The sequence below is a fragment of the Sitophilus oryzae genome, unplaced genomic scaffold (genome assembly GCF_002938485.1).
Source record: "Sitophilus oryzae breed Bouriz unplaced genomic scaffold, Soryzae_2.0 scaffold_1274_pilon_pilon, whole genome shotgun sequence".
NCBI classification, from domain to species: domain Eukaryota; kingdom Metazoa; phylum Arthropoda; class Insecta; order Coleoptera; family Curculionidae; genus Sitophilus; species Sitophilus oryzae.
The window spans coordinates 2,819,945-2,844,436 of record NW_022145920.1 but is presented as its reverse complement, the minus strand read 5'-3'; the positions used below and the strand labels follow the sequence as shown (position 1 = coordinate 2,844,436).

Here is a 24,492-nt window from a genome sequence, read left to right as displayed (position 1 = left end):
ATTATACATTTTACTTATGTGAAATTATAAAATAAATTAAATCCAAACTGAAAATATTTGTAGGTTAGAATTAAGCGTGCGCAAAGCCGTTTTCACATAAAATAAAACAAGAAGTTAAAAGATAAAGACTTCTTATTTTATTTGGCTGTATGAACGCATGTACGGTATCCCATATAACCAACTTTCTTATTTTATTTTATTTTATTCTTATTTTATTTTATTTGGCTGTATGAACCCACCATTATTTGATAGAAAACGACATTATGAATAGAATGGCATATCATATGTCACCTTTTGAAATTCTCTATGGCTATGTTAAAAACACTAATTCTTAATCAAGGAGCCTTGGAAAATAAATTTGATTGTCTAATGTTTTTAGTGTCTTGTCCTGTCCATTTAAAAATACCCAAATCGTATTTTTAATCATATCTCAATTTTTTCGAATGGAATGAGGGTGGCTCATTAGCATATTTGGAAAAAGCATTTTTTACGAATAATTTGATACCACAGTAATTTCGAGTCAAATTTTCGTTACAAACCGCCAGTCAGGATTATAATTTCAAATTAAACATATGAGAAAACGTCAAAAGTTGACATATGATATGTCATTCTATTGAGAGTGTTATTTTCTATTGAATAAAGTAAAAAAATACCGAGGGTGCCATTTAAAAATCAAAATTTGTAATCATTTCTGATGAAACAGGAAGTAACTAAAAACAATTGAACACGTCAATCAATCCTAATTTATGTCATATACTAACATACCAAATCTCGTTTTTTTTATCTAAAAAAATAAAAGTTATAGGGGTGAGCCACTTTTCACGCACCCGGTATACATAGACGATCAAAAAAAAATACGGCTTTAGAGATGGCTCCGAAATGAAAATCGTTATCATTTTATATGTAATGGGGAATGTCAACGATTATTATTTCAAAGTCAACTCCACTCCTTTTTTTATATGAAATGAACAAAATTCTTACAGCTTTAGTGTATATTAATAAATAATATTTTCTTGCCTTTAGCTGTGTATTTTTTCTAATTTCGAAAAATCTAAAGTAGAGAAAAAAAAAAAAGTAAAAAAGAACTTTTCCTCTCCTCCTTTTTTTATTATACGCTACCTCGGCAGTCAATATAAACATGTCCTTTTATTTTCCAGATACTTATAATTAATACTTTATTATTTAATTTATTTTAAATCCTTATTTAGTTTTCTATTCCACTAGTTTTTAGTAATTGCTTAGATAGTGTTGCTTAGATAGTAATGAGAAAAATTAAACCTAATTCGGTACATTACCTTTAAAACTTTCAGGTGTTATCAACTTATAAAAAAAATTATGATAATAAGCTGAATATATTACCACAAAAGTATGGTTGTATACATAGGTTGTATATACCATAAAATACAAAAGAAAAAAGTTGGTTTGGAAATGACAATTGATGACATTCACCATATAATTTCACATACAAAGACACTGATCAACTGTTCCAATCCAACTATGAGGCCGTATTTTTTTTGGTTGTATGGAAATAAATATCATTGGTTACTTTATTGGTATTTTACAAAAATAAATTGGGTTGTCCAATATTGAATGATATTAAGTTAAACAATTTTACATCATTGCTAATTATTTTTTCAAGATCATGGGTTAACATGCTTCTGTTATGCATCATCCGTCATTGACTATATGCTGTTTTATTGATTTATTTCAAAAATGACAGCTCACACTTAAATCTGATTGGAGTGACGGAAGGATGGAATGGATAATTCTTGACAGATGCATATAAACTCACCTTAATACAATGTTATGTTATCAACATTTTTTGATCAAGTGTGCTGTGTAGCTGACAGAAAAACAGATGAAAAATTTAGTCACAATTTTTTTTACTGTCAAGTCAAAATCAAAGCCCACTTGATCATACAGTAATTTTTATCTCCATTTTTAAACCCTTCTAAAAGTAAACTGTACACTTACTTAAAAACAGTTCTTCTTGTCGTTCTTACAACTGTAGTTTCAATATGATTATTTACCACTCCGGCAGCAACTTCTCTGTCAATTAAATCTTGAGTTAAAAAAGGAGTTTTAGATCTGGACCTACTCGATCTCAGTTCCATTTTACTCATTTTGCTTCTGGATCTTATAAATACATTTGGCTCTCAATTCTTAAAATAGATAAAGTAGTTCTTTATTTAGGTTTATAATACATATTTCTATTTACTAACACTCAAGATATATAAAAATTAACAAACAAAATCAGCTTTAAATTTATCTCACCCTAATATATTCATATTCAGGTAAAATTACCTAGTAAAGAATTGGGTATATCTACTACCAATTTTAAATTTTCTATAAAAATAAGCTAAAAAGTTTATTTCTTTATTATACAAATAAACACTCGGATTTCATTAGTTAAGTATCCATGTGCAGAAAAACATGATTTTATATTAAAAATACGATCTGAAGATCTTTTAAGTAGTTTACTTTACTTACCAACTTGCTTAGTTTGTTTGGAATACTAAGAATAAACAGAAATGTCCCCTCAAAGAAACATTGTTAAAAATAGCATATAAAATCCTTCTATCTGCTTCTATTTTTAAACGAAATTTAACGGACGTTTTTGGTAGTTTATTTTACCAAATAAAACCCGCCTGCCAATTGCCAATTATAAATTTGTTGATATTTTGCCAATCACTAACTCTAACCTATTAATTAATATTTTAGATATTAATCACAATTACTGATATCGGAGAAATATTTGATTTAGAACAAAATATCTCACACAATGTTAGGCACGTTATTTAAATATTAAATGGCAACTATTTGGAAATATAAACACAAACTTCCAACACCTTGGAAAAAAATATGTAAAAAATAAATGATGACGTCACTGGGATTATTTGGATATTTTATGGCAAATACCGTAGCAAATACTTATGAACGAATATTTAAGGTTGAGTATGGTAAATTTTCACAGCTAGAAAAAGATGGAATGAAAAGTTAGTTCAATAATAACGTCATCCTTTTTTAATAGACATGATAAAAGAAAACGAGAATTAAAGATTTCATAAAAATAAATGAAACTGTTATTGGATATGCAACTAGTATTACTCCAAATATACTTTTTTATCAGAGATGGTTTCAAAGTTCTAATATACCGGGTGCGTCTCAACAGTGGCTCACCCCCACAGCTCACCCCTATTACTTTTATATTTTTTCCTTTGATTTTTTCACATAAAAAAACGATATTTGATATGTTAGTATATGACATAAATTAGTACTGATTGACGTATTAAATTGTTTTTGGTCACTTTCTGTTTCACCGGAAATGACTACAACTTTTGATTTTTAAATGGCACCTTCGGTATTTTTTTACATATTTTTTACTTTATTCAATAGAAAATGTCACTGGGAATAGAATGACATATCACATGCCAACTTTTGAAATTTTTGCTTTAAAAAATCCTATTTTAAATTTCAATCTATAGAGTGCTATGGATGTGTTAAAAACACTATAATTTTTAATCAAGGAGTCTTGGAAAAATGTATTTGATCGTCTAGTGTTTTTCGTGTCTTGTCCTGGCTGGTTCAAAGATACCCAAATCGTATTTCTAGTCATATTTCAATTTTTTTAAATGGAACGATTTTTCAATGGGCACATTCAGTAAACACACCGGTATTAACCGGTAAAAACCTACCGATAACTTTTCATTGAATGATCAAGTTACCGGTACGTAAATAAGCCGGAAACAAAATACGGTAGGCTCTCAAGTGATCGGTGACCACAACCGGTGAGTTACCATTTGCATTCTCTTTAATTTTCTGCACCGGTGGACTAACCGGTGTGTTTACTGAATGCGCCCAATGATACCACAATTAGTAGTGGGAACTATCGAATGAATACTATCGAAACATTCGATAGTTGCAATTCATTCGAATAATTCGATAGTTAGTAAGAAAACATTCGTTGAAAACTATTCGAATAAAAATTATCGAATAGATCCGTCATCTGCCTTGAAATATTGTATTCTAGTAATTCGGCAGCAAAAACCATGATCCGCATGTTACAATTTCAAATAAACCATATGAGAAAATGTCAAAAGTTGACATATGATATGTCATTCTACTCAAGAGTATCATTGTCTATCGAATTAAATAAAAAAATACCGAGAGTGCCATTTAAAAATCAAAAGTTATTGTCATTTCCGGTGAAACAGGAAGTGACCAGAAATAATTGAACACATCAATCAATCCTAATTTATGTCATATACTAGTGAGCCACTTTTGAGACGCACCCGGTATATCGATCAGAGATGCCATATAACTTTTTATCAAAATTCTTTTTTCATCGTTATATCCTGTTATATCTAAAAAGCACGCTTGATCATGAATAACTGATATCATTAGTACTATCGTTGTTTGAATGTAGAATGAGTAGGAGGGGGCGCGACCTTAAAGATCTATTGTGCCCCCCTTCGGTGAGTCATCACACAGTCTATAACCCATCATACCCCTGTTGTAGAGGGGACAGGATATTTCTCATCCTCCTCTGACAACAGTTCTTCTTCCGAGAGTACACACCCTTCCACGGTTGGAGTTTAGCCCTCCGTGCCGCCCTTCACAGTCGAGGAGCTTGCCTCCGGCTGAGGAACCCGTGAGGTGGAGGATGGAGGATCTGTCTCCATTTTCTCCACCTCTTTAACTTGGTCTCTCCTTAGACCTGATACCGGTGTGCTCCAGTATCTATAACAGAAGATATGTCCCTCTTTCTTTATTGCCTCCTTGGATTTGAGGTCAATTCCTATTGTGAGGACCTGACCATGATCCTCCTCCCTTGAGTTGATGACTCGCCAACTCGATGTCCTTACATTGAAGTTCTGACCCTGGATAAGGTTCAGCAGGTAGGTGGTGTCTTTTCTCTTGCTCCTCGGTAGAAAGACGGTGATGGGATGTTTTGGACCGCCCCTTTAGGGATGTTTTCTCCCTTCACTGCAAGCAGTTCCGGCCCCTGCCAATTTTTAAGCTTAGGTGCGATTTCCACCAACCAATTCGCCGATTATTTAGATACACAATCTATGAGGATCATGCCCACTCGAAAGTGTATCCCCGCAAAACGCAGCTGACCCACATTTTGTAGATCGTTGTGTTGCAATCCGATCGCCACTACTCCGTCCAGTATAGTCTCTTCTAGAGACGTTTGCTGGTCGGTGGTCAGAGCAACCTCTGGGAAATCCTTTGGCAGCACCGCCATTTTCACTTGTCCAGCAATAGCGGCAAAGCTGGTGATACGTCCCTGCTTGCCTCCTGGTGTTGGACGGCTTTCCATCCTGGCTTTTTTCTCTCCCTGCCGGAGAAGAGGTGAGAGGTTCTCGTTCCCTCTCTTACCCTTTGGTGGAGATGAGTCAGGTTGTTTCTTGGCTTCTTTACTCTCCCCTTTTCGGAGGAGTGTTTTCGCTTTTGCTTCCTCTAGAGCAAGTCCTTCGTGGAGCAGTCGGATGTATATCCGTGCTTCTGCTCCGCTAAGACCTACTCTCAGAGGATCGTCTAGCCCGCCTAGTTGACCCAGGCCGGGTAGACGAAACGGTAGCTTGTGTCGCTTATTGGGTCTAGAGGTAGGCTCCCGACCCTTGCTGGAGAAGGTAGTAGGTAGTAGCTTGTGTGCCACTTGTGGAGGATGATCCCAAGCAAGTGTCAGCCGCCCCTCTTGTAGTTTCCTTTGGATTTGGTTCCTTGGAACTTTCATTTGTAACGTTTCCAGTGTCGCTAGGGGGCTTCCCCACAGCTTCACCGGTGGTGTTTTTAATGCTAGATCTCATAGTGTTCCCACGAGTCGCTAGGGATAGTCAGTCCACTTCTACAGAGCCCTGCATGTAGAAGTAAGGAGTAAATACAATGGGGTGCCCCCTGATGCCCCAAGGTTGAGGCCAGTAATGGCTAGTCCTCTATCTAGCCACGCATCTCTTTGACCTGGTCTCGCCATCATAGGATTAAGGTTTTTGGTGAGGTTGTCTCCTCTTGGTCGAGGCGGTTAAACCAAGAGCCCCCCCTCCCCACACCCTCAACCCGCGAGACATGACCAGAGTCAGTAGAGGGTGCCTGGTATGACGGACAAGGGTAGCCTCGTCCGGCATCGTTATATGTCTTGGTGCAATTCCCTGGCCAAAGCACTACAGCCAGGAACAAGACGATGAGTGAGATACTTGTTAGACCAAGTCAGGCGCTAGGGGGATTACCCCCAGCACCTGACCAGGAGCTTTCCCCACCAACAACAAGGTCTTGCATCTCCTAAGGGAAGGCTTTCGTTGTTCACCGTAATTATCATAAAGGGTCCTTTGTGATGGTATTAATTATTTCTTCAACCAACGGTATAAAGAAAAAACAATGAATTGTCTTCTGGCTTTCGAAGTGGAAGCGTCTCGAGCTCCAAGCGAATCTCCCTCCACTCTACCTTCGTATGTAAATAACAGTGATAATAGTATCAATCACCTGCAATCAAATCGATTCCGCGTTGACCACCTAACGACCCGTTCGTGGACCTACTATTATTCACGTAGGAAATAGAGTTCGAGACGCTTCCGCTTCGAGCTTAAGACGATTCGATGTGTGCACGGTCTTAATTGAAAAAATCGGGCTAGCGATTCTGTAAACATATTTCCTGTCTAGTGACTCACCAATCTATACAAATAGCATAGGCTAGATAGGAAATTTCTTGCTACGGAGCTTACAGAATCCCGCTGCGGGTGTGCACTATGTGCCCATATTTTAAGTAAAACTTCTTACTTTCGTCTGTCTGTCCGTCTGAGGACTCCATTCGGGTACCTCTATCCACGTGCCCAGTTTGGTTCCAATCGACCCATAATTAAGAAAAATCCTGATGATTTTGTCCATTTAGAGGCAACGGTTTGAAACGTCGAGGGCGCCATTCTGTAGCCCGTCCCCAATTATGCCGAAATCGTCCCACATTTTTCTTCAATATCGAATCGTTAGTCCCACCCTGGTAAAGATGTAGACGAAACGTATGGTTTGGTTAGATCTGCAACCAACTACAACCTAACCTAACTTTACCTCTACACTCCATTGGTCGCACGACATCCACTGACGGATGACATCAACTGACGTTTCTTGCGTCAAAACTGTCACAGTGTGTCAAGTTGGCATTGGTCCAATGTATCGACATACCAAATTACATTTAAATCGGATGATTTTTTTATTCCATTCATTGATGATGGGGTTTCGTAGTGCACGAAACCTCGTACAAATATTACAAAAAGATAGGGCTACAGTTCCGCGTTTCGGCTCCCTAGCTCACATAGAGCACGAGTTACGACGCACCAAGATCGATAGCATTTTTTTGACGCCTCACGTAACGCTAGCTCATGTCGCGGCCTTGAATTCTTGCTCCCATCGCGAGTAAAGTTTAATTTCAAAAAGCAATGTAACGACATGTGTGACGATATTAAGCGAAACACAGGCAAATATAATCTAGCAGCAATTCTTGATTAACAAAAATAAACAGGCCGTGTACAATAGAAGATATATTATTAAGTTTTTAACAATGTACAGTCTTAACTTATAAATAAAAAGATGATTTTGTATGCCTATTTAAACTTCTTCCAATATTTTAAAATTTCACTAATAATCAGTTAATATTTAGATTGCTTCTGTTTCAGCACAGCTTGGACACACTTTGCCATTGTTGGTGAAGCCCGACTTATAGAATCTGTCATATAATAGTCCTGTAATTCTTTCAATTTAACGTCAAAGGGTGTGTTGTCGATCTGCGTTTTAATACTCTAAAATATATTTTAAAATTTTAAATCAATATAATGTATTCCTGTTAAATACACAACCTTGGATAAAGCTTCGGCTTGTTTGAAGAAATTCGCATTTTCGGCTGCTCCGTATCGAGTTAAATGAGGCGCAACTTCATCAAGTCTGTCTCTAATTTCGTTCAAGTTGTCGTAAGGCAGCGTTGCTCCAACGATTTCAGAAAGGGCTCTGATTATTTTCCAGTCTTCTCTGGCCCTGCCAGGAGGCGACACGGCGACGAGGGTTTGTTGTGCTCTGCCTTCAGTATTTACATATGTAGCTTGTTTTTCTGTGTAGGCCGCCCCTGGTAAGATGGCATCTGCCACAGCTGCTCCGTGGTCACCGTGATGTCCTAGAATTTATAAATCATGTATACTTTTTTCATTTTCAAATATTTCAAATATTTACCCAAATAAATAATGAAGCCATCATTAGGTAAATCTGATTTTTCAATTGATGCTTCATCTGCGCCCAGCAGAAGTAATACCTTAGGGTTGAGTTCCCTAATTTTATCAACTCCTGGGGTGTATCCAATATCCAATGCAGCAACCTATAAACGAATGAATTTACAAATCAATTTAGATACCCAATAGGTATAAAATCATTCAATGTTAAGAGAAATATAATGGACGAGAGAGGTTATTCATTTAGGGTGATAAAGTTGTACAATATAGTCATATATCCGCTAACAACCAATAATAGCAAATAAAAAATCGCACATTTACCATAAAAATCTAATATGTATCACTTATGGTTTAAATCGAGGTGGGTTTAAAATGAGGAATTTTAGGAATAGAACTCTGTATATTTTATTACATCTCTTTTCATATAGCCTAAAATTCTAAATTCAATAATACAGAGTAACCTAAAATTCCGAAAACGTTCTATATCAGGTACTTGGCTTCAAATTTCACTCCATTTTTTTTAGAAAATACACGGGCAATATGCTGCGCACGTTTAAAAAATATTTATGAATCAATTTTTTATTTGTTACAGTTTATCTGGTAAAAAATTAAACTCTCACATAAAAATATTATTTTTTCGACTGACTCGAATAAAAGAGTACTAACCTGACTTGCAACTTTGTGTAAAACATTTAATACTTTCCAATTTTCTACTTCAGGGCTTGTACTAGCTGAAAGTTTCTGAACAGCAGATAAAATAGCACCCCCGTCTACTCTTTCTAACACTTCTGATCCTACAATAATTAGTGGTTTCTTTGCAGATTTTAATTTCTTACTGACTTCATGCTGCCCACTCACTAATTGTTGCAAAATACTGGGAGAATCACCTAGATGGGCATATTTATATCGCAGATCAACTTTTGGACCAATTAATGCTACCTATAAGGATAATTATTATAAATATTAATGACAATAAATCCAAAAAAAAAAATAACTAATCATTCATACATCAAGCTCATTATGAACATATCCTTTTCTAAGCCTAGAGTTCAACAAAGGTGCTTCAAGTCTTGGATTTGTACCAATCAAAAGAACAAAATCTGCTTCTTCAGCACCGGCTATCTTATTATTTAATAAATAGCTTGATCGAAGATCAGTTCCTGAACCATCTAAGGGAAAAGTATGTTCAGTACATAAAGCTTCTGAACCCACTCTATTAAGCAAATCTTTCACTGCCACAAGTACTTCTGCGTCTGCCAAACCTCCAGCTATTGCTCCAATACTAGAACCTAAAAGTCAATATTATGAAATTACTTGATTTAAATTTTGTTTAATAGTCTGTACCTGCATTTTTAATTTGCTTAGCAACTGTAAGTAAAGCTACTTCCCAATCAACAGGTTTTAATTCTCCCTTGCTATCTCTCAACATTGGTGTCACAAGTCGTTGCCTTTTTAATCCATCGTAGGAAAATCTAGATTTGTCCGGTAACCTGTAAAATATTTTTTGTTTAATAAATATCTTAAAAAATAATGTTAAAAATTGATAATTGAAGACTTGAACTAAATGCCAAAACATTCTATACATATCTCATAACCAACAACATAGAGGGTTTTCTCTGATGTTCTCTATGGGTATCTCGGAAACTACTGGAGATAGGGAGTCAGTTAAAAGGGAAAAGAAAAAAAAAAGTTTTGTGGCGTCATAAATATGCGCCTTTCAGATTTTTGAAAAAGTTTATGGCTTACTAGACATTTCGAAAAAAAAATTCGATTATTTTAAAAATGGTCCCAAATTCCATTATAATCTATTTCAGACAAAAAGTTTTCAGATAAAAGTTGTAGATAATCACATCCTTCATGAGATTGTCTTCTCTGTTTTTTCTAAAGCCTGCCATTTTTGACATATGACATTATATGTTTTTTTTAAATGTAAACCATAGTTGGCAGTAACTTTATAAAAAGCGTAATTTTTTAAGCTTTTCAGCGATAGAAGCTATAATACATATATATATATATATATATATATACAGGGTGTCCCAGAAATGAGTGCAGATATTTTAAGAGGTGGTAGATCTGGTCAAAATAAACATATTTTCTCTTTACCATTTTTAAAATAAATTGAAAATAACTGAGTTATTTAACTTTGAAAATTTAAAAAAATAATCGCAACATTTTGAGAACCGCCGGCAGATATTGCCAATGACATTATATGTTTTTTAAATGGAAACCATAGTTGGCCGTAACTTTATAAAAGCGTAATTTTTAAGCTTTTCAGCGATAGAAGCTATAATATATATATATATATATATATATATATATATATATATATATATATATATATATATATATATATATATATATATATATATATATATATATATATATATATATATATATATATATATATATATAATATATATATATATATATATATATATATATATATATATATATATATATATATATATATATATATATATATATATATATATATATATATATTATAGCTTCAATTAGTCCACCTCTTCTTATCCCAGATGATATAAATAATTTTTAACATTTCTTTTATTGTGGGGGTCATGTTGGAACGTTGGAACCACTTTTATTGATGCCAGTATATATATATAATATATATATATATATATATATATATAGTAGAGTATATATATATATATATATATTATATATATATATATATATATATATATTATAGCTTCAATTAGTCCACCTCTTCTTATCCCAGATGATATAAATAATTTTTAACATTTCTTTCATTGTGGGGGTCATGTTGGAACGTTGGAACCACTTTATTGATGCGCGAGTCTCTAAATTTAACTTTTCTAACATTCTAACATATCTTGAAAACCGTTCTCTAAAAAGCATAAGTAACGTTCATCGGTCAACGTATCTTCTAAACGCTTTTCTTCATTTGAAAAATTCATATTTACAATTTTTGTTTATTTTATTTACAAAGTTTGCATGTTACAGTTTGACATTTCTGAGAGCAACAGCGATTGAACGGCGATTCTCTCAGAAATGTCCATTCCATGGCTAAGTGAAATTGTTTAAAAATGATACGAATTGCCTATAACACAGTAACTTTTCGAAAGAAAAAAATATATTATAGCTTATATCGCTAAAAAGCTTAAAAAATGGCGCTTTTTATGAAGTCATGGCCAACTATGGTTTCCATTTAAAAAAAACATATGTTTGTGTCATATGTCAAAAATGACAGGCTTTAGAAAAAAACGGAGAACACAACCTTATAAGGATGTGATTATCTACAACTTTTATCTGAACACTTTTTTGTCTAAAATAGATTATAATGGAATTGGAAGAATTTTTAAAATAGCCGAATTTTGTTTTTTTTTCGAAATATCTAGTAAGCCATGAACTTTTTCAAAAACTTAGTAATTTATCTCCAGTAGTTTCCGAGATAGTTCAATAGAGAACATCGTAGAAAACTCACCCTGTATATAAAGCGCTTAAGCTATTAATTGCAATGAAAAAAATTCTCAATAGAGACACCGCCCGTTCTTAAACATTGTTAGATGACAAAAAAAGTTGTTTATCTCGAAATAATAATTTTGGCATATAGAACATTATTTATTTGAAGTATTCAATTACCATTCTTCGTTGATTTCCTCATTAACTCTTGGCATAATTCTCATAACTTCTCCAGTTCGAGTAGAAACAACAATGTTTGAACCTACAGCATCTAGCACGTCGATAGAATCGATTTTTCTTATTTCCCATGGTCTAGCTGTAAAACTATATGGTTTGCTTGTGAGTGCTCCTACTGGACATAAATCTATTATATTTCCAGAGAGTTCAGAAAGAAACATTTTTTCCACGTAAGTTCCAACTTGCATATCATTTCCTCTTCCGGTTGTTCCTAAAATATACATATATTATGGATTTATTTGTCCTTGCTAGCTACGAAATAAATTTATATATTCACCTAAATCATCTACACCAGCTACTTCTGAAGCAAATCTGATGCATCTGGTGCAATGAATACATCTTGTCATAATTGTTTTTATGAGAGGACCTATATCTTTATCTTCTACAGCCCTTTTTCCAGAGTGATCAATGTCAGTAAACCTAATAAATATTATAAATTTTCTTATTTCTCTAAGCTACTAACATAAGAAAAAGTAAAGTAATGATTTCAGTTAACGTCTCCTTTTTGCTGCCAGGGCTAATCTGGACGGGGCCTACTTTGTTTACGCGGAATCCGAACCGCGGTCCTCGGCCATATCATGGTCAGTGGCCTACCGACTTAGGAAGTGTCTAAATTAACTCTTAACTCACGAGATATCCGATCTCATCCGGCCTCGAACCGGCGCGAATGAGCAGTGTGTATCAATAGATTTTACACTTTTCCCTTGGACAACAGCACGATACAGAGTTTCGAACCGGTCACCCGTCCATCCACCAGTATCGCCTTACGTCACTTAACTTCGGTGTTCTAATGGGAACCGGTGTTTCAACGTAGCTAGGCCGTTGCCACACTAACATAAGAGTTTCTTGCCTTATAACTGCTAATATAGAAATTAATTCCACACTGTGTTCGTCATAATGTGGATCAACTTGCTCTCACTTTCGGAGTCCTACTCCATCATCAGGTGAGCTTGGGCCGATTCCACAAAATGACGATTACAGCGCAGAGTATTTAAATACATATTAATAATAATAATTAATAAATTACCCCCTTAGGGCGAGAACACACGCGGCGGCTTTTCGGCGGCGCGGCGCGGCTGATGGTAATTCTAGCGGGACAAAACCTCAGTAGCGATGTTTGTGACTTAAATAAAATCGAAGAACGTAGCAAAATTGTCTAATATATAGTAACCATAGAGTTAAATTTATTTATTTATTAAGAACTTATAATTCATTAACAAATAAATAAATACAAGATAATAAAACCATATTATTCGTACATGACGCATAAACCGTATTGTAAACTATTGCCAAATAAATAAAATTATGATACAAGGTGAAGTACTTGAAATGTCTACTATTTATTCTTATCAGTACACATTTTTAGATTTATTTTTAACAAGACAGTTTTGTCCCGCTAGAATGAGCATCCAACGCACTGTGCGCCGAGAGTTGTGCCCATAGACAAACTAACAAAAGCAAGACGCGTCAACGCTGTACTGCAAAACGGTAACAAGTTTGATAAGAGTTTATTACCGCGCTTGCGTCAACTGGCCTTTTAGACGAGGACGGTTTACTTATGGATTGTGTATTTTGTAGTAGCCTTTTAGACAAGGATGTTTAATTAAAAAGCGTTTATTAAAATCAAATAAATTTATTTCCATCGGTAAAATAAACAATAATTTCTGGACATAACAGATATAAAAACAAAAGTTAAATAAACGAAAACGTATTTCTCTTATTAAAATAACAAAAAAGATGATAAAAAAAACAGTTATGGTAAACGAAATAAAAGCATTATTCTTCAAAAGGTACAAAAAAATAATTATGTATATTATAATATTAATAATAGGAACAACAAGAAACATCTTAAAAATATAAAACTTTTTCAAATATAAAACAAAAACATAAACTTCACATTTTCACAAGAATTTGCAAAAATATTAACATTTCGAGTCTATTATAAAATATAAAGCACGAAAATTCAAATCATAAAAAGATTAAAAAGATAAAGATTCTTATAACTTACAGTCAATTTGTAGGACCTTCGTTTTGTCTACGTTAGCGATGTAATCACAATAATATGTAAATCAAACAAATAAATAAATACAAGGATAACAAAACCATATTATTCATTACATGACGCATAAACCGTATCTGTAAACTATTGCCAAATAAATAAGATTATGATACAAGGTGAAGTACTTGAAAAGTCTACTATTTATTCTTATCAGTACACATTTTTAGATTTATTTTTAACAAAGACAGTTTTGTCCCGCTAGAATGAGCATCCAACGCACTGTGCGCCGAGAGTTGTGCCGCCTGCCTAGGCTCTTCAATGGTACAAGACACACGGGGGTGGCCGCCGAGCACAAGCGGCTAAGAACAATGATGGGCCGCCGCCGCCTATAAGCCGCCTCGTTTATTCTCAGCCTAATAGAATACTGGGGAATGCCGAAAATCCTAATTTATACAACAAACTAAGGGGCGGTAATTTTCCGGTGTTATTTTTGTGGTTAGTTAAATGTTTATTATACAGGGTCGCTGATATGTATGGGAACAGTCGATTATTATGTAAAATATAAGAGGTACCGCTAAAAGTTAAATATAAAAGTTATAAGGTTTTTAAATATCTATTAGCGGGTAATAAATTTAAGTATACAGGGTCGGTCATAAAGTCGTGGCACATCAAAGTTTCATTTTTTTTAAATAAAACCCCTGTATATTATTGCATATTTCGGTTTTTCCCTCAATGGGCTCTTTCACTATATTTTGGAATTAGCATAATTGAATAGAGCAATAAATTCTATAATTCTCTGCTATCTCACTTTCGGAAAATTTGAAGTCGTTCTTAAGAAAATAGATAAAAACAAAAAAGCCCAGAATAAAAATCCACACTTTATTTTTAATACGTCACACCTCGCATATTGAAAAGCGGCAACACGGCCGGGCCACCATGCTGACCCACCACCACCTCCACACAAGGCCATTCAACCTCTTCCAATATGGCGGAGATAGAAGTGCTTTACTTGGCGCGTATTTTAAAACCTGTTTTATTTCCAAATAGACATTTTTCACACAAATGTCGGGTTAGATTACGTAATATTTCACTAAATTTTTTTTAATATACAGGGAGTCTAAAGCTCTCCACATGTATGGAATTTTTTGTATTATTATTACTTTTATGAAAACATCAGTTAGTTACTTTTGGTCTGTTTTCTCAGAAAATAGGTAGGTAGTAAGTGTGTAAATATTCAAACTTGAGGTAGCATATATAGGGTGTTCAAAATCATCGGAAAAAGAAATAACCAGAAATATATGACAAAAATAGCAATATAAACTAAATATTCAATTGCAAACACTTACCTACCATAGTTTAGAATTTACTGCACGTTTGATAAATATATACTATTATGGACAGTATAGGAAGTTACTTGTCTTAGAAAAAGCCTTGGTAAATGCTCTTGGAATTATAAACTACACTGGCTTGGGTCAAAAAATATGGAATATTTTTCTTATGTTTAACAGCATTACACAAATGGGAATAAATTTAAACTATAATAGGTGAGGATAACTAAAAAATATAATATGTGTTTCAAGATTTTATATAGAAAAAAAAAACTAAATACCTTTTTATAACGTCATTCCTTTTTTGCATAGTTCTTCAATAAAATATTGGATATTCTGAACAAGATGGATTTAATAATAAATTCTGACGTATGTGAGGGGCAATTGTGACTTAAAAAGACATTACATCCAGGCAGGCCATTTATATTTTTAAATGTGAATGTTGTCAATATCTTTCTGTAATCTTTTTTGATGTAAAAAGCTTGATTATTCTTTCAATATTTTACTTATAGTGAGGTAAGTGTAAGCAGTAGCCATAACTACATCCTCACTAGGGTAACAGAGGTTTTGGCCTTTGGCCTTTTGAGGCATATTTATTGCACTTCTTACCCGAGAACTACTAGTAGAAGTGAAATTATTTATCTCTTTTAATAGATGTCAACCATTTTTTACGAAGCTCGTCATTTTTTGGGGAATATAAAAGCAGAAACCTTGGGACCTCCTCTATAATTCTCGTGACAATTTGGAACAGAGCAAGTAAAAGGTATGCTACAATAAAATGTTAATACCTATCTTTTGATTATTGTAAGTAACCATTATAAAGTACTATGCAGACTGGCGGTGAAGGCTCATTTAGGTGTCTTGATAAATACTTCTAGTTATTACCTTAAAATAATTAATAATAGAGGAGTACAACAAGCACAAAAGTTTGAAGTTCCCTATGTGGAATGTCTGGTTTGGATTTTTATTACACTGTTATTTTATCACAATTTTCTGATCACACTATGCACTGAATACTAAGAACTAAACAAACGTGTTGCAGAAGCACAACAAACTAGAGATAATTAATTATTTCTGATATGCAATCGGAAAATAGAGAATTACGACAAGCACAAAAGTTTGAAGTTCCCTATGGAATGTCTGGTTTGGATTTTTATTACACTGTTATTTTATCACAATTTTCTGATCACACAATGCACTGAACACTAAGAACTAAACAAACGTGTTGCAGAAGCACAACAAACTAGAGATAATTAATTATTTCTGATATGCAATCGGAACGAGAAACCACTACCGGCTTTTCAGGTTAAAGGTAAACAATTTAATAATGCGCTGCCTTCGTCGCCATATTTGCCTTGCCCATATCATGTTGATTGGCCTTGAGTTGAGGTGGTGCTGGTCAAATCAAATCGCAATGTTGCCAGTTGTTGTTGGCTGGTGATTGGGCGTATTTTTCATACGTCAATTGACGCTTTAAAATTATTTTAAATTAAAGCAATTTTGAGGACCTATAAAAAAATTATTCAATGTCATGGAACTATTTTTTTGGATAAATATACTGAAAATAGTCTTCTATTTCAGATTTTGTCCTTGAATTGGGTATTTTATTTTTTGTGAAAGAGCCCATTCTAAGCAAAAATGGAGATACACACAATGTACCTCAAAACAACTGCTTCCGAGTTATTGACTTTTAAAAATATCACTTAAACAATTCGATTTAACTACATAATTACGATGTATTTGGTTTCATTTTACTTAATATTTGACATTTCAAGTTCAAGCATATACAGGGTGGTCGGAACTGTACTCCGGAAACTTCGGCAGCATATTCTGCAGGTAAAAAAGTTCGTATTAATGTAGACCCTAAAATGCTTAGTTTCGGAAATACAGGGTGTAGAAGTTTAATTTTGGTTTCGATTTTTTTCCAAATAATTTCTGAAGTAACGTCACTATTTGGATGAAAATTGGTGTCTGGAAGTTTTTTGACATGAGAAATTTGATTTTGATGTCAATATGACTCCCATTTGTAGGGGCGCCACCTACATGTGTTTTAACTATGTTGAAGAGTAATAACTTTTCGTCCTTTCCTGTATAAGACTACTGAGTGAAAAAATATACATTTCCGTGACATTCTACGTAAAAATATCTCTTGGTAAAAATCGCTACGAGCAACCGTTCTCAAGATATTTAGAATAGAAATAGTCAATACATGTCATTATTGACAAAAAATAAACACGTTGTGTAGATAGTTATTTGACTAAAATAATAAATTCGGAAATTTTTTATTTTTTTTAAATTAACCATAATTTTTTCGGCGAAAAAATGATGATAAAACAGTTTCTGTGGAACTGTTGGCACAAAAACATTTCAAATTTATGATTTCAGTCTAATAACTATTTAGTCAACATGTTTAATTTATGTCAATGATGACAGGTATTGATAATTTAAATTAAAAATATCTCGAGAACCATTACTCGTAGCGATTTTTACCAAGAGACCTTTTTTACGTAAAAAAAGTCGTAAATGTATATTTTTACTCAGTAGATTTATACAGGTACGGACGAAAAGTAGAATTTTAAATAGAAATGAAACTTCTATACTCTATATCTCCAAAACTAAGCATTTTAGGACATACATTTATACGAACGTTTTTACTTATTTTTATCTGCAGAATATGCTGCCAAAGTTTCCGGAATACAGTTCGGACCATCCTGTATAGATGTATAAAATGAGATTATATCAAGTCTGGAAATTACAAAATTTTCGTTGAAGGAAATTGTTGAATTTAGGTACATTATGTTGTATTACTATTATAATGTACCTAAAGTCAACAATTTCCGAATTATGAAGTTTTGATTTTGAAATGTTAAACGAAAATTTTATAATTTCCAGACTTGATATAAATCTCATTTTATACATCTGTAAATGCCAACTTGAAAACTAATGTCAAATATTAATAAGTATCACAGTTTCCGCAGAATGGCATCGTTAAATGAACCCAAACACATCGAAATTAATTATATCAAATTGTTTAAGTGATATTTTTGAAAGTCAATAACTCGGAAACGGTTGGTTTGAGGTACATTGTGTGTATTGCGATTTTTGCTTAGAATCGAGGGAAGAACCGAAATATGCAATAATATACAGGGGGGTCCATTTAAAAGAATGAGACTTCGATGTGCCACGACTTTATGAGCGAACCCTATAACTTTTATATTTAACTTTTTGCGGTACCTCTTATATTTTATCTAATAATCGACTGTCCCTATACATATCAGCGACCCTGTATAATACGGTGTATTATGCCGTATGATCGAAAAAACGGCGTCAAAGACGGCTAGGGAATGACAATTGATAATAATAATTTTAGCGAAGTCAATCTATAGATGTGATTTACTTAAATTGAGATAAAACTAGTCAAAAATTAATATTAATTATAGAAAGATTAAAAAAGATAGAACGTTTCCAGATATACAAATCTATTTCCAAAAAAAATAATTATACACCACCATAAAATTTTTTCTAAAATTTTATGGTGGGTTCATATGCTTCCGATCTTAGCCCTAATACATTAATTAACATTAGTCCGAACCCCAAAAATATAAATGAACTTTAACGAACGCCAGCGTTCATGCTTCCATTCAGAGTTGCAAGTTCACAGAAAACTTACGTCTTTTTTTGACTAAATCATTTTAATGACTTAAGTCATTCAATTTTAAGTCATTTTTCGAAAGCTGACTTAAGACTTAAAATTTAAGTCTTTTTCAAAATGATTTGTGATTTAGATCATTATTCCGAAATAGAAAAAGATTTAAGTGTTTTTAGAAAAGACTTAGTAAGTCACTAAACAGCCAAATTCTTCAAATCAGTTAAACAATATGTAGGTGGTGCCCTCTACAAGTAGGAGTCATATTGACATTAAAATCAAATTTCTCATGTCAAAAAACTCCTTTCTTTCATCAAAAAAAAACAAACTTTCATCCAAATAGTAACTTTACTTCAGAAATTATTTGGAAAAAATTGAAATAAAAATGAAACTTCTACACCCTGTATCTCCGAAACTAAGCATTTTAGGACATACATTTATACAAAGTTTCTTACTTGTTTTTATCTGCAGAATATGCTGCCGAAGTTTCCGGAATACAGTTCGGACCACTCTGTATTCTCAGGGAATGCTAATTCAAAACTGAATCGCGCATGCTCAAAAGTAGAGGTTTTCAGAATTCTCAAAATAAATCTGTCACGTTGAATTTGACGGTTTATAAATGTTATTAAATTATGTATTTTTTGGCCTAGAAATTATTAATGTAAAAATTAGTTTATCTAGTATTAAGAATTTTAAAAATAATTGTGAATTTATTTTCTTAAGACAAGTAGGAGAAGTATGAACAGCATTTTCTTAAGTTCTTAAGATTAATTTCTTAGGGTTAATGTGAAGGGTGAAGTTAGGACTAATTCATGAAGTATCCCTCCATTAAACTACACCATTTAAAAATAATTTTTACTCAGTATAAAAAAATACAACCTTCTTAAGGTCAACTGGCAGTAAGTGCCATTAAAAAATAAAGAATACATGCCAAGTAACGACGTCAAGGGCTTGACCTCACCAAAATTATCATCGATTCTCATTTCCAACCATCTTAGACGCCGTTTTTTTTTCCATTGTATGGTGTATAAATACTATAAAGAAAATACTATTTTTGTAAAGAGATGCTATTTAGACAAAAATAATCACTTTAAAAAAAATTAAAAAATATTTATATAGGGCACATTTGTTAAGGGTGAATGTTTCCTCAGCACAAATGGTAAAACAATGCTAATCATACCTAGATCTATCAGATCCAAAAGCCATACTCTGATCTTGCAAATCACATTCCCCACCTTGATCACAAATAGGACAATCTAATGGATGGTTTACTAATAAAAATTCCATTATTCCCTCTCTAGCTTTTTTGGTTAATTCTGAGTCTGTCTTTATGCGCCAACCTTTAATAACATCATAAATAACTACGAACAAAATAAGTAGTAACTTCAAATACCTTTCATTACAGGCATAGCGCATGCAGCTACTGGTTTTGGACTCTTTTCAACTTCAACCAAACACATTCTGCAATTACCAGCGACTGCCAATCTTTCATGATAACAAAAACGTGGAATTTCTACTCCGACTAATGCTGCAGCCTTAAAATTTGTATTGTTCATATTTAACACTTTGATTAAGATATAAAACAGGCTTTAAGTATATATACCTTACCTGTAGTACTGTTGTTCCTGGCTCTACTTGAACTGGAATATCATCAATAAATACTTCAATTTTTTCAGGCTTTTTAGCAGCCTGATCGCTGGCAGATCTTGTAATAAGAGCGATATGTTTGGGGCTGAGTTGAGCCCCATTTAATACCTTTGTTAAAGATTGTCGCAGCATAATATACCTGAAATATATTTGAAAAGTTGGCAGCCTTATGAAAGCTATAGGCAGTTGACAAATTATATAACAATCGTACACATAACCTGTATAAAATAATACTAATGTGTATTAATTAACAGAATGCTAACACTATTTGTAATATAATCAGTTTCAACTGTTTTCTAATATATTAAATACCTTATTTTTTCCTCAATAATTTTTTAATAAATGTCAAACAGCTAAAACTTTAGACAACCACCGACACACTCCATAGATTATATTTATAGATTGTGTGACGGTATGGTGACGGTTCGCCGATTATGCTGGCCATAGAAAAATAAATACTAACAGAAGTTGTGTGCTTGTGTTGTGTGCTGTGTCTGGTCAAAGGTCTGGTGCTGTGGCTACTTCGGCATATCAGAGATATAGATCCTATAGATCCTATAGATCCACAGTTATAGCACGGCATTGTTTTATGTGCCGTGGTTATACATAGATCCAGAGATATAGACCTCCATATCTCTGGTGCTGTCAAATTACTTGTATCTTTGGCATATTTTTGGTTTTGTTTTGACATAGATGTCAATCACATCTGATAACATATGATAGTTAAAAACATATTTAAAAACAAATATTACAAATACAACAAATAACTTATAGTTTCCCTAGGTTTCACATATAAATACTAAAAGAAACGCGTAGAATAAATATTAAACGACAGTCACGAGGGATTTACATTTTATTTTTTTAATTGCAAAAAATTGATATCGCCCTTCACGGAATTTGCTGGCGAATACTATACCTTACAAACAATATTCATAAAATACTGAAACATGTCTATTGAGAGTCATAGTCACCACATTTTAGACCAATATAGAAGCATTTCTAATAAACTTAAGAAGTAAGGAAATATACTTTTAGCAAGCAATTAAAATAAACTTTAATTCCTTAGGAGATTTTTGAGAAAAACCAACGAAACAGAGGGTGCAGAATCCTTTGCAGGTTTAGCACAATGTTGCGAATCTCAAGATTTACATTCATATGCTGCAATGGGATGGACAGCAGCAGCAAGATGTGAAGGAGCTTTAGGGAATACAATTAGGGAAACTTCCTATTTATTAAGAGCTGGAAGACAGTTTCTACAAAGTGAAGAAAGTGATTTTAAGACGGGTTGTATAAGTGTACCAACAGAGAATCTACAGGTTGTATTTTCATTGTATTTACTACTTGGCATTTACTAACATAAAATAAATATAGGCAGGCCTCAGCTCATATATACATGCATGTACAAGATATCCAGAAGATTCTGTTATACCTACAGGTTTATATCTGGAATTAGGAGAGTTTTTAAATAGAATTGGTCATATAGAACTTACAGAAACATTTTTAAGAACGGCAGTTCAAGTATCACAGCAGAAATATGACACAAACATACATTGTTTAGATCTGTTAGCTTCACATTTTACATACACAGGTATTTTTTAATATATTCATACAATTTTTATTCATATCAAGTATTTTTAGGAGATTATGTGTCAGCTTTACAAACCTACCAAGAAATGGTTAAAATATTATTGAACTTACCAAATAATGGCTACAGGTGTGATGTTTTATTAAAATGCGAAGTAAATTCAGTTTTTATTTTGCTAATTTTAAAACCCAGTACGCAGAATATTACTCCAAACTTGGTTAAAGTTTTAGAGAAATATACTTGGGGAGATAAATCTGACAGTGTCGTCCAGGGTAAATTATAATATTTTATAAATGTTTTAAAATTAATTTCTTCTTTTAAGCATGCCAGATGTCAGAAAATTTGTTCATACTAATGCAATCATTAGTCATTATATGTCAGTCATTGGATACAAGTAGCTTACAACATTTGGAATCAGAATTTTGGCGCTTTTTATCTAGCGACCAAAAGGATTTGTTAAGAATATTGGTTAGATTATATACATAGGATCTTAATAAAGTTGTTAATTATCTATTGTTTTTCTCTTACCTGAGATTAAATGTAAAATTATCTATTAAAATATTATAGTTATGCATCAATTATTAATTATTATACATATTATGGTGTAAGAAACATGGAAAAATTTTGTTTAATACAACCCTGTTCTATCAAATTTCATGCCTAGTGCGCGTGCCCAATCGATTATTCCGAATTCTTAAAAATGTCAGTGCAATCTCTGGTGCAATGTTTTGAGTAGCGATTTCTTGTATTTTTTCGGAAAGTGCAATCAAAAAGAGTAAGTTTTTATTCAAAAGTAAATTCTTTACTACCTCTAGAACATATTGTAATTAAACGTCTTAATGAGCTCACAATTTAAACTTTAAATATGAATATGAAAAATGTTAGTTGTTGATTTTATTAGGACCGTACTAACATATTTTAATTTTAGTTCCTTAAAAAATACCTATAAAATAATTAAAATATGTTTTTTATTAAATTTTGTGAATTGTGAGTATTGCTACTAACATATTGCGGAAATATTTATGCGAAGGTGTAGGTTAAATAACATGACATAGATACGTTAATGTAAAATCTGGACATGATCTGGACTTCATTGATTTTTCACTAGAGTTCAAGACACATAATAATATGATCTTTGCATATGATTAATTCAATAGTTTTTTTCTTACTTTCTTTAAGTTAAGTTGTCGCATAATTGATATTTATCCCTAAAATATTTGAATTAAAAAAACTTGTGTGTGCACTATGTGCGCGTATTTGAAGCAAAAATGTTTACCACTATACTTCTTACTTCCGTCAAAGATTACATAGGCTTCCGTCTGTCTGTCTGAGGTAAAGTCTGAGGCTGCGTTCAGATATTCAGGGTAGATGCACTCCGGATATAAAATTTACGTCCGTTAACGTTCTAAAATAAAGGATATTCTTATAGAGAGAGACATCTTAATATAATTTTAATGTAGTGGAATAAGAACAAACAACTCTAGGTTGTTACGTCACGTCCAAACAGACTGTCGTCCGCAATACCTGAACGCAGCCTGAGGGTGCTAGGGTTGCCACCTGTTTTTTTTGAAAAGGACAATCCATTTTTAGAACAAATTGTACTTTTTTTTATCTAAAAAGTCCTTTTTATTTACGTATTTTTCCTGGGAAAACTTATCTACAGCGACCACCAATATTCCTTTCATCCAAATTTAAAAAGACATGTTATAATACTTATAAATAATGTTTTTATTTCAAACGTTACAAAAGTATTAATTTTTCCGACGTTATTGCAATATAAAAAAGTCATTTTAAGGCCTAGGTATAAAGTAAAGCACTTTTACGCCTAAACACAAAAATACGATAATATATAATGTATATTATAATAAAATTATATAAGGATTCTTGCCACTTAACTGCTGATATAGAAATCTAATTCTACGCTGTGTTTGTCATAATGCGGATCAACCTGCTCTCACTACCGGTTTCGGAGCCCTACTCCATCATCAGGTGAGCTTGGGCAGATCCACAAAATGACAACCACAGCGCAGAGATAGTTAATTCCGACTTGTCGGAATGTGTCGGTTAGATATTAAGTCCCGAATAGCTATTTCCCGTTCGGGACTCAATATCTAACCGACACATTCCGACAAGTCGGAATTAACTATCTCTGCGACTGTGGTTGTCATTTTGTGGATCTGCCCAAGCTCACCTGATGATGGAGTAGGGCTCCGAAACCGGTAGTGAGAGTAGGTTGATCCGTATTATTTATTTATTTATTTATTTATTTATTCTACAACACTCTACAGCTTACGCCAATTACAGAGTGGGTTACACACAAAAAAAAATTCAATACAAAATAATTAAATTAAACAAAAAATAACATCAATGAGAAGAAATACATATCAAATGAA

The 24,492-nt window shown here is 33.1% G+C and overlaps 4 protein-coding genes across 7 annotated transcripts in view; 2 read left to right on the top strand and 2 right to left on the bottom strand.

Moving 5' to 3' along the window:
- LOC115874360 (SUN domain-containing protein 1) overlaps positions 1–2,952 on the bottom strand; it is a 35,065-nt gene extending 32,113 nt beyond the window's left edge. The window contains exons 1-2 of one of the 2 annotated variants that reach the window (XM_030889490.1): positions 2,491–2,952; positions 1,975–2,162 (exon numbers count right to left, since the gene is read on the bottom strand). In XM_030889490.1, coding sequence (XP_030745350.1) covers positions 1,975–2,123 — 149 coding nt within the window. In that variant the 5' untranslated portion in view covers positions 2,124–2,162; positions 2,491–2,952. Of the gene's footprint in view, positions 1–1,295; positions 1,403–1,974; positions 2,163–2,490 lie in introns of those variants that run through there. The other variant, XM_030889491.1, reaches the window with a different exon arrangement.
- A 4,562-nt stretch (positions 2,953–7,514) lies between these two features.
- LOC115874358 (NADH-ubiquinone oxidoreductase 75 kDa subunit, mitochondrial) lies at positions 7,515–20,939 on the bottom strand. Of its 2 annotated transcripts, XM_030889488.1 has the most exons (12): positions 20,827–20,939; positions 20,476–20,653; positions 20,261–20,402; positions 20,048–20,207; positions 12,172–12,314; positions 11,838–12,105; positions 9,555–9,700; positions 9,219–9,499; positions 8,877–9,149; positions 8,215–8,356; positions 7,848–8,158; positions 7,515–7,790 (listed from the first exon to the last, which is right to left on the bottom strand). In XM_030889488.1, the coding sequence occupies exons 2-12, from the start codon at positions 20,644–20,646 to the stop codon at positions 7,641–7,643; spliced, it is 2,187 nt and encodes a 728-aa protein (XP_030745348.1). In that variant the 5' UTR covers positions 20,647–20,653; positions 20,827–20,939; the 3' UTR covers positions 7,515–7,640. The 2 variants fall into 2 exon arrangements, with proteins under 2 accessions (XP_030745348.1, XP_030745349.1); XM_030889489.1 differs by lacking the exon at positions 20,827–20,939 and having other exon boundaries at positions 20,476–20,796.
- A 257-nt stretch (positions 20,940–21,196) lies between these two features.
- Positions 21,197–22,613, top strand: LOC115874357 (factor VIII intron 22 protein-like). Its single transcript, XM_030889487.1, has 5 exons — positions 21,197–21,529; positions 21,581–21,830; positions 21,886–22,102; positions 22,153–22,371; positions 22,422–22,613. The coding sequence occupies exons 1-5, from the start codon at positions 21,462–21,464 to the stop codon at positions 22,583–22,585; spliced, it is 918 nt and encodes a 305-aa protein (XP_030745347.1). The 5' UTR covers positions 21,197–21,461; the 3' UTR covers positions 22,586–22,613.
- Positions 22,614–22,787: 174 nt separating this feature from the next.
- Positions 22,788–24,492, top strand: part of LOC115874355 (kinesin-like protein unc-104) — a 94,575-nt gene continuing 92,870 nt past the window's right edge. Inside the window, exon 1 of one of the 2 annotated variants that reach the window (XM_030889477.1) lies at positions 22,788–22,874. The gene's annotated coding sequence lies outside the window, so the exon portion shown is untranslated. The remainder of the gene's footprint in view (positions 22,875–24,492) is intronic. The other variant, XM_030889480.1, reaches the window with a different exon arrangement.

What these genes read in the sequence shown, in the direction of transcription:
- LOC115874358 (XM_030889488.1), bottom strand. Translation starts at nt 20,646, where the DNA reads ATGCTGCGACAATCTTTAACAAAGGTATTAAATGGGGCTCAACTCAGC. An exon ending in AGCTGGTGTAGATGATTTAG is followed by an intron (nt 12,106 to 12,171) that starts GTGAATATATAA and finishes TGTATATTTTAG; the next exon opens with GAACAACCGGAAGAGGAAAT. An exon ending in TAAGCAAATTAAAAATGCAG is followed by an intron (nt 9,500 to 9,554) that starts GTACAGACTATT and finishes ATTGACTTTTAG; the next exon opens with GTTCTAGTATTGGAGCAATA.
- LOC115874357 (XM_030889487.1), top strand. Translation starts at nt 21,462, where the DNA reads ATGTCTATTGAGAGTCATAGTCACCACATTTTAGACCAATATAGAAGC. An exon ending in TACCAACAGAGAATCTACAG is followed by an intron (nt 21,831 to 21,885) that starts GTTGTATTTTCA and finishes AAATAAATATAG; the next exon opens with GCAGGCCTCAGCTCATATAT. An exon ending in ATCTGACAGTGTCGTCCAGG is followed by an intron (nt 22,372 to 22,421) that starts GTAAATTATAAT and finishes TCTTCTTTTAAG; the next exon opens with CATGCCAGATGTCAGAAAAT.